We start from the raw sequence: 10324 nt of genomic DNA on the forward strand, positions 1-10324 counted from the left end.
CGACAAACCCCCAACCCCCCGGCTGGCCCTTAATTTTTAGCGGCTCACTCGGCGGACGTGAAATTGCAACGCGTTTGCTTACGTAAACGCTTTCTCGCGATTTATCTTTCGTTTGCTTCGATAGCCGTGATACATTACTGAAAAATGATTCAAAATGTTAACACGTTGTCTACACCCGCGTCACACGTTTTATTTACGCATGACACACATGAAACAGATCGGATGCACGTGCAACGAATTAAATATCAAGCACAGTCATAAATGATCGAACATTTAAACGCGAAACACATTTGAAGGACTTTAGGGACGAAGCTTTTGTATTTTAAGCAATAATATATGATAACTTTGAGTATATATTATATACAATATATGATAACTATGATTATCGATCTATCAAATGATACATTAAAAGAAGATACTGTGTTTACACAGTTCAAATAGAAACCGTGATGAGAATAAAAATTCGATAAATATTTGGATATTTATCATATGAATGATGTAACAAGTTAAGCGCCCTATCCACTTAAATAACACGCTACAAAAATACTCTTTACATACAGCTCAAATAGACGCTGATAAGAATAAAAGATTCATAAATATCCGGTCATTTACCAGTTTTCCCCAATACGCATCCCTCACGTAACTCTAGTGGAGCATTAAAATAATCGGCGGAGATCGGCGAGACGATCGCCGTGTTGACGCGTTAATTTCATAAGGGGGTCATCCCTACCGCCGCTCAGGCAAAAGTACATTATCCTCGCATAAACGCATTGGTACACACGAATGCTGAGTGAGAGCTCGCTGGCGCAAAAAGGGAGAAGAAACAAACAACACGGAACGCGCACTTGGAATAATAGCCGAAAAGCATTTGCGCTGAGGGGTGGAATCAGCGCGCGGCCAGTCGCGCTCTGTGCAGCTGCATCTAAACGCGCTACCGTGTCCGACGATATGGAGAATTGCCAGTAGTCCAACGGCGTTCGCGTTCCCTTTCTTTTTCTCGAAATCCCTATCCCGCGTCCGGAGGACGATCGAGAAAGAAAGAGAGAAAGGGAGAGAGAGAGAGAGGGCCGCAGCGGTGCGAAGCACGCGTAAACCCGGCGCAAACTGCAAACGATAAACAACGCCGTCGAGCGGTTTATGCTTTCCGCGAGAAATACTGGAGATGTTTGGCCGCTCGGCTGCGCCGAGCTCCCCGGATTCCTCAGGCGTGTTGGATCGCGAGTCAAACGCATTCTCTTGCCGCGCCATTATGTTATTGCTGCCAGGGCGGCGGCGGCAAGTCGACAGGCGGCGTTATATCGGCGCCGTGGGAGAGCGGCGACGCGCAACATCTCCGAGAGAGGAAAAGATAGAAAGGCAGAGAGAAAGAGAGAGTGTCTTCCAGCCGGATTTTCCGTACCCCTTTCGCAGAGATCACACGAAGGGAGCGCCGCGAGTGTCTCGATTGGGAAAGCAACGGCGGGGTGTAACTAACCGTGAGGAGTTTCCATCGAGATCGACGATCGACTAACGAGGCCGGCCGCGCCTAGAATATCAGTTCGTTTGCGCCAAAAAGAGAGAGAGGGAAAGAGAGAGAGAGTCCCGTGAAGCGCCCGCGGGATGAAGACGGGGGATGATCGCGGCGGATAATCAACGGCGGGTGCATCTCCGCGTTCACCGCCGGCGAGGGCGGCGAAGCGTGCGGGTGTAATATGAAATTTTAATCGGATTAAATCGGATTGTCAGCGCGCGCGGAATTGTCGCCTCGTTTTTCCCGCGCATTTCCTCATTTAATTTTCCGACAAATGAGACGCGGGATCCTGCAGACGCAATGAGCGTACGGATCCGGCGAGAAGTAAGATAAACGTCTCAATGGTCGGACACATCCCAGTATTCGACCACTTTGAAAAAAATATTTATTATTTATTTTAATAATGAATGAAAGTAATAATTATTGTAAAAGACAACTTCAATATTTGACGATAGTTGGAAAAAAATCTACCCAATTTGATACTTTTGTGTTAAAATAAAAATTAATTAAATAAGTATGCACCTATGGTTTGACAAAATAATGGACAAAATAATCGTTAATAAACTCATTAAGAGATAGTATCTATATTTATATTATTTTCCGTTAACATATACTAATTTTCTAATTCTAAATCTAATGCGGTCAGATACTGGGACAAATATATCCCTACATTGGGCCATAACCTATTTCAACTGTCCGGTCATTGGTACATTAATGCGCTTCATTATTTGTATAAATATTGCATTAATAATATATATATATATATTGGTTTAAATCATTCTTCTCTTAAAGAAATCTTAAAGCTTAAAAGAATCTTAAATTTTCGAATAAATGCAACTATTCTTAATATTATATATTGTATTTTTTGTGACAACCTACGTTTACGTCCCGTTACTGAGACATTTACCTTAATTCCTCCGCATGCCTCGATCATTAATACCGCACGAAAAAGTCGTGTCGTTATGCCGATGTCGACAGTTCAGACGAATTCACTCGACCGCGATAACGGAAATGCATCATTTTCCACCAGCGACTTTTCGCTTGGTTCTTTTTTCGTCCCGTTATTTTTTCTCCCGTGTGCGATTAATCAACTATGAGTCTCTAATGAGAATTTTTTCGCATCGTTCGAGATACGAAGAGAACAGTTATACGATGTGTACAGGAATATGCGACTCGATTAAATCGCTGAATCGCCATCAGATCGCACGCACTAGTGCGAGCACTTACGAGCGGATAATGAGATCCGTCAGATTGTCATTTTTTTCGTGGCTTTCGCGCCGAGAGTTCCATCATGCGTGAAACTCCTCGGAGTTTCATCACGAGGGCGCTCCTCGTCGCGAATACGACCCTGGACGCGCGTGGTGTCGCGTCGTGTCGTGTCGTGCCCCTAAGGAGCATTTCGAGAACGAGCCGATAACGATCTCTCTCTCTCCTTTCCTTTCTCTCCCTCTCTCTCTCTCTCTCTCTCTCTCTCTCTCTCTCTCTCTCTCTCTGTCTTTCGCAACTTCGTTATCCGATCCGTATTATAGCCGCGCGCGAAATAACTTGCAAATTATAATGCTCGGCTATCGTCGTCCCCCGACGTCCCAGCCTCCCTCTCCTTTCCCGATTTCAGCGACGACGAGACGACTCGTTTTTCGCACTTCCGTCACGTACTCGCGTCTCTCGATGACGAATAAAACCGCGGACGACGACGTGTACATTCTCTCTTGAATATTTACCAACGACACGTTTAAATAGCGCCGTGTGCCCCCTCGTGCCACGTTATCTTTCTCGCTCGCCTCACCCTCCACCACCACCGTGTCGTTTCGGGATACGACTGCGTGAGTAACTATAAAAAAATGCCCTCATAAAAAAATAGGACGAAATAAAAAGTTCGAGGAAACGGGGCTAACGAGATCTCTTCTCCTTCTCTTTCTCACTTCCCTTCGTTCCACTTTTGAAGGCCCATCCCACGCGATTTTAAAAGTCGACGCTTTTAGAATCCGGCCGGCTACTCTTCGCATGAACTTTCGGCGCGGCGCACAAAGCGTATCTCGCGCTCACGCATTTTATGCCGCGTGCGACTATTATTTCCACGCCGTAACCGGTGCTGCTTATTTTGTGTGTATGTGTGTGTGTGTGTTCTGCGAACACGTAGAAGGAAAAAGGAAAAAATATGGCAACCGCAATTCGCCGTGTGCAAATTGCAGAGTCTAGATTTTCGGAACTCTTCCATCTAGATATCGCGGCGTTCTCAATTAACTCTCACTATCCGGGAAGCCGCTACAAATAACGCGACGTGGGTCTCACATTTTTTACGTATTAACCTACCCTTCGACGTGCACGAGAAAATTCTAACTCAAAGACTGCAAGAGTCGCCCGAAAAACTACTGGGGGAGAATCGGTCAGGAAAACACGAGGATTCCAGCAGAATAAAACGATCTATCGAACGTCACGCTTCAAGCGCGAAATTCGCAAGATGTGACGAAAAGTAGCACCGGTCGCGTTCTCCAGCATTGCTCCGCGACGTGTCGCCCGCCATTGACGACGCACGAGATCGATCCCACTAACGACGAGACGCGCTCGCGCGGCTCGACCGCGGGAGAGGCGACTTCCAGTCACCCCGCGATGACGGGATTAGGCTCGAGAGCGCACACCACCGCCGGAGAAATCAGTTTCCTGACGTAACCGGTCCGCGCGCGTAAGCCACGCGCGATTATGCGGCGCGATAAGCGGAGATCCGCCGGCCATCCGGACTTATCGCGACGACGACGACGACGACGACGACGACGACGACGCCGACGACGACGAGATCCACCTTCGTGATCTGCCGGATCGGGCAGGGCGGGGAAGGAGGAAGACCTGCGAGAGGAGAAAAGAAAGAGCGGAAAAAGAGAAAGCGAGACAGAAAGAGACAGAAAGAGAGAGAAGGAGAGAGAATGTGTGTATGTGTGTGTGTGTGTGTGTATGAGAGAAAGAGAGAGAGAGGGATGCAAAGACTCGAGGTTTTCACGGCGGTCATAAATGCGCACGAGGCGGTTCCCCAAACAATCCCGCGCCGCCATCTCGGCCGCGATAGCGCATCTAGCCGCGACTCCTTCTGCGCGAAAATGCCGCGTAATGAATATCATAGGGCTGAGCGTCGGGGGTGTAATTCGCACGGCCGTTTAGCGGCGACGATGCGTGCGCGATCGCGCGATCGATAGGACAGTTTAACGTCAGTATTTACATCGCGGCCGAGATCGATAGCCTCGTGTGCATCGCGCCGGCACGGGCAACGTCGTGTACGTTAACTGTTATACGAATTGTAATCATGTAACAGATTGTTTCGCGCTCGCGCTCGCGAGACCACTTCCGCGCTCGGCTAGTCCTCCTCCTCCTCTTCCTCCTCCTCCTCCTCCTCCTCCTCCTCCTCATCGGCACGTTGCCCCGCAAGTGCGCGCGGCGTAAGCACGTGTGTCATAAATCCGCCCGAGGGTGCGTGCGGATCCCGATCGCGACGAGTGTTTGGAATTACTGGTGTTAGCGAGCCGACGTTAGCCCCGCGACGGGGATTGATTGTTACGGAATCGCGAGAGATCGGCCGCGCCGTATCGATCGATCGATCTCGATGCCGGAAGGCCGGACTCGCGCGGATCCGAGCGCGACGGATTAACATGCGCCGCCGGGATTAGTTGAGAGGAAGAGGTAGGGAGGGGGGGGGGAGGCAGACAATGTTAAGCGAAATATAACGACGCCGAAAATACACTGATTTGCGCGCGTGAGAATCGGCGCAGGCAACAATAATGTAATAATAACATTGATCGGCGGTGCCGATGAACGTGGCGAGATCACAGTGTCGCCCGCGACGACGCGCCGCGTGACGATCGGTATCGCGCGCGGCGCGGCGAGGGAACGTCGATCGATTTCGTTGCCTCCGCGCGAGCGATCGTTTCTGCCTGTTCTCTTCCCCTTTTTGTTTCTCACGAGCGCGTCGCGCTACGCGCCGGACCCGGTATACCGTTATAATTGCGCTCCGCGAGAGAACACGCGCGCGCGCGGCTCATGGTGACTCAGAAAACGGCATTGATCGGCGCGCTGTGTGATCGCGCTGTACGACATACTTAAAATTCCCGAGAAACGGGGCACGCGAGCGCGGCTAAAAAGTCGTGAGGGACAGAGAGGGGAAAAAAGAAGGAAAGGAGCCAAGCAAGGATCGGCCGGAGGGTGGGGCGGAACAAGCGAGGGGGAACTACGAGGGAGCAAGGACGAGATATACTCATCGCCCGCGTCCTTCTTCCTGATCCCTCGCCTCCCTCCTCCCTCCTCAGGAGCCTCATCCATCAGTCACTTAATATTTCAAAGCAGCGCGCCGCGCAACATCCACCTCCGTTGCCCCGGCCGCTCCTGATCCGCCAACATGCGGACGTCGGGAGGCCGTGTCGTCCTTTTTAAAAGCTTGAAACACCAGCGGACCCACCGTCTCCGCCTCCGCCTCCGCCGCCACCGCCGCCGCCATCAACACCACTCAGGGCTCGGAGTAAAGTTTTTAGACTTTGCTAAGGGACATTAGAGAGCGCGGAGTCGCTCCTAACATGACGGCGGCGGTGTGAAAGGGGAGGACCGAGTGATGTCTCGCGTCGTTTTCGTGGGGAGAAACCTCGCGGGGCATACAACCCCCGTCGTCGCCGCTACCCCTCGACCGCTCTTACCTATCCGTCCGCCGCTGCCGCCGCCGCCGCTCGAAATTCAAATTTCTCGTTTCACGCGACCGAATGGGATTCTTCCCTCCTCCCGTGAACACCTGCCCGAGTATACGCGCCGCAGTCGGAGTCGAGATCGATTCGCTCCACGTCTCTCGAGGGTGGGAGGGGTGCGCAGGGCACGGCGGTGCTCTTGCGGAGATAAAAGCCGTTGTTGTTTCTTTTCCCTTATCGCCCGGCGGCTGAGACGCGACTGGCTTGCCCAGATTGATTTGCGGAGGATCAGCCTGATCGGGGAACGCCATTTCGAATGTGGGCTCACACGCAACGGGTGAATCGCGCGAAGTTTCGACATGTATGACGTCGGAGTTTCAACCCCGCTCTTTCTCTCGGAAGCAATTTCCCGGAAATTTCTCCGAGAGTGAGCGAGTTAGAACGAAATTAACGAGGCAACTCTGACGTCCGAATTTCATTCCGAAGATTATCGGTTATGTCGCGAGGTGATCCGTGCGCGTTTCCTCCGAAGACGGCTCGAGGTCTCGGAGAATTTATCGTAGAATTTATCGAGATTCAATCGGTAATCTTTTCAAAACAGGATTTCGGGATGCTAAAGTTGTTTTGTTAATTTCAGGCTAACCCGTTGCACGCTCCGGAGAATAACAATATTTTCGAGAAGACCTTTGGGAGATAGATTCAAGCTCTCCTAGATGTTCCGCAAAATTTTACACGTCGCGAAAAATGATAACCTGCATGTAAAAATGATAACAGCTGCTAATATTATTAATAAATATAATTAGTTTACAGACTGATCTCATCTAACGTACGCGATATACTCGACTGTTAAGTTACGACAAAGCGTTAGATTTCGAATGGAAATGGTTCTGCGTGTTGAATTCGTCGGCAGAGTGACGCAGGTATGAGGTTTCGCGCATAGTGCAAAACACTTTGGAGAAAGAGAGGAGGAGAGAGAGGACGCGGGGGAGAGACTCCGGAGAACGGCGCGCGCAGAGAGAGAGAGAGAGACAGAGAGAGAAGAAATTCTAGAAAATTATTACGAGAGAATAAAACTCTCCCTCTCTTTCTCTCGAAAGTTGTGTTCTCAGAGAATAAAATATTCAGAGAGTAGCTGTTGGAGAGAAGAACGACAGCTCGGCAGCTCTCGGGAATAAACTCGCCGATGTTTACCTTCAGAAAAAGTCACACGTTCGATCCTCGATTCCTGTCCGGTGCATTCCTGCCGTTCTTAACGAGCCTCGAAATTGATCTCTCCCCGCGTTATAGAGGTTTCCCGCGGGGGGGGGGGGGAGAGGAACATGCAGGCAATTCACCAGTCGGCCTGTTTCCTGTATACATGTCTGCCATTATACTCACATCGTAGATCGACGTAGATTGCGAGTCGCGCGTATTTTTCTCTTCGCCTCGATCGTCGTGAAGCGCCGCGCGATGATCGTGACCGCCGCGAGTTAAATTGGCGTGGCGACTTCTCCGTCGCAATTATAAATAGGCTGGCAAAGCGCGGCAGGAGAGAGAGAGAGAGAGAGAGAGAGAGAGAGAGAGAGAGAGAGAGAGAGAAAGAGAGAGAGAGAGGGAGGACGTGGACAGTGCCCGAAGCGGTCCCGAGGATGTTTCAGGAATATCGAGGACGTAATTATCCCCGTAATTACCGAGCGCGGTCTTGACTCTTGAGCAGCTACGTCTTGGCGCTCGGGAGTGGGGGTAGTCAGTGGTTGGCCTTGTGCGGTAATTGTACTAATTATTACTGCCCTTCTCCCCTCTTGCCCTCGCCCTCTCTCCCCGTGCACCGTCAGTTTCCTCCCCTTGGTTGCCCAATTACCCCTGGTGGCCCGCGAGAGGAGAACCCGGACTCGCGGAGATTTCAGAACCTCGTTTCTCGGAAAAAATCTTTGTTAGCGCCCGAGAAGAGAGAGAGAGAGAGAGAGAGAGAGAGAGAGAGAGAGAGAGAGAGAGAGAGAGAGAGAGAGAGAGAGAGAGAGAGAGAGAGAACACCCGTGGGCTGTCGTAAAATTGACGGTGGGAGGTTTCTGGGAAATCGTAATTAATTTACGGCCGCATAAATTAAGGATAATCGGCAGGGAACTAGGCATGCACAAGTGCAAGCCGAGAACCGGTGTGTAGTCGTGAGTTGAATTATTCTCGGTGGCACGACAGATTTCGAGGAGCGTAACGAGCCGAGGCCGTCTCGGAGTACAAAAAACCGCGTAGTGATTTACTGTGAATTTCATCGACAGCCTTTGAGACGAAATTCCTTAACTTCAAATTAATCCGACGGAAATATCCTTCGATCGAAGACATCAAAATTGTCCTTCACAAACATAAAAAAAAATAAAGAACAATATAACAGCGTATAATTATTTTGATTATTCGTGTAATTAAGTAACACCGACAATTATAACATCAAAAGACATCTATAATTTTAAACGTATTTACGTATTTTTGACGCACCGTGATTGCAGGTGAAATTTGTATCAGCAATTAAATCGAACGAGGCTCTGACTGATTAAACATGTTTCAACAGTTTGGGCTAAATCTTTCAGCTTGTCCGCCTGCCCGAAGAAGTGAAGACTGGAATGTTTATAAGACGTCGAGAAAAAAATGGACACAATGGACACGGTACCAACCCGGTCACAAAACAAACATATTGAAACATTTCGAAAATTACAATGTAACATTACGTCACGCTACGGCCCTGAGGCCACTGACGTGACCCCAAGCGGCGGCACGGAAAGCGACGTCATGCGCACGGCGGGAGATAAGCATAGTCCGCGAGCTATTGCAGCAGAGCGGACCGCATGGACAATGGTATCGACGCACTTGTCGTGACGCCAACGTGACCCACGTAGAGCCGCCGGACGTGGATGCACCGCGTGCTCTGCGACGATTTATCACACAATTTAGCCGGTGCCGCGCGTTCGACAGCTCTCTTTCTCTCTCTCTCTCTCTCTCTCCCACACACTCATACACGACGCACGCACGCACGCACGCGCACACACACACACGCATACACCGCATTCCCTGACGACTCCAGCGTGCATGAAAACGACCTGTCGAACATCCCACTCACCCTGCGCTTGTCGTAGGCCGCCAGCCACTCGTCAGCCTTTCGCTTGTCGTACAACACCCTGGCGAGGCTGCCGTGCGGCCGGTAGCTCTGCACGGAAGGATTCCCGGCGCCGTCGCGACGGTCCCCGACATTGTTGGTGACATTGCAGGTGTCTTGACAGCCGTAGGTGCACCTGGTGATGGGCTCGTCCGCCGCACCCGCCATGCTTGCCGCGAATAGCGCGCCCAACGAACGAACGCTCGGTCGGCACTAGGCGCGCATCGTTGAACACGTGGCGTGCTTTCCCGTCGCATGAATCACGACGGGTGAGTCGGCCGATCGCGATCGCGTCGCCGTTCGCTGCTACACGGCCGAACACCGTACGCCTCGTCCGCGTAAACACTTCACTCAACACGTGGCCATATTGCGATACTGACGCCGCGCCGCGGCGACTCAAGCTCGCCGGCGGTGTCGGTAAGTGTTACCGACGAGTGTCCCGCGATTATTGAAGCACGCTTGCAGCTCACTTCACGATCTTTCGAATCGCAATATGGTGGCCGTTGGCGGTCAAACGGCTGTCGCTGCCTCAATTTGCCGGTATTATGATGCTTCAATGTGAGTATCTTTATGAGTACATTGTCGAGTACAAGCGTATGCGTGAATGAAAGGAAGCGAGCGATTCGGGGTGGCGTCGAACATCGTCATCAGCGTGTTCAACCTCGATCGTTACGACGAGAGTCGCGGTGCGGGGGAGGGGCAGGACAAGTCGTCACGTATCTCTTGTTTGCTCTTACAAGCATCGAATTATTACGCCGATAATTACGCGAATGCAGGTCATGATTCTGTGATTGAGCGCTATGCTCGTTTACGGTAACGGATGCATGATGTCAAGAATTAGGCTAAGTTGCCGTAAGATATCAGGTCGTGTGAACGTGCATGAGTGTAGAAAGCGGCCATTGGTGTATGATGGTCCAACACACTCGTACGATGGACGATTCTAATGCTTTCTTTATGCGTTTGATAATCCATGTTCGACGCTCGATGCGCAAGCCGATCTCTTGACCATCATTTAATAACAAATTTTCCATT

At 50.6% G+C, this 10324-nt stretch overlaps 1 protein-coding gene across 1 annotated transcript in view; it reads right to left on the bottom strand.

The window, feature by feature from the left end:
• LOC105190018 (methyltransferase-like protein 9) overlaps positions 1-9659 on the bottom strand; it is a 49209-nt gene extending 39550 nt beyond the window's left edge. Inside the window, exon 1 of the mRNA XM_011152487.3 lies at positions 9257-9659. Within this exon, the coding sequence (XP_011150789.1) occupies positions 9257-9460 (204 nt within the window). The 5' untranslated portion in view covers positions 9461-9659. The remainder of the gene's footprint in view (positions 1-9256) is intronic.
• Between the last annotated feature and the right edge of the window lie 665 nt (positions 9660-10324).

This window comes from Harpegnathos saltator, unplaced genomic scaffold, assembly GCF_003227715.2.
Source record: "Harpegnathos saltator strain DR-91 unplaced genomic scaffold, Hsal_v8.6 scaffold41, whole genome shotgun sequence".
In the NCBI taxonomy this organism is placed as follows: domain Eukaryota; kingdom Metazoa; phylum Arthropoda; class Insecta; order Hymenoptera; family Formicidae; genus Harpegnathos; species Harpegnathos saltator.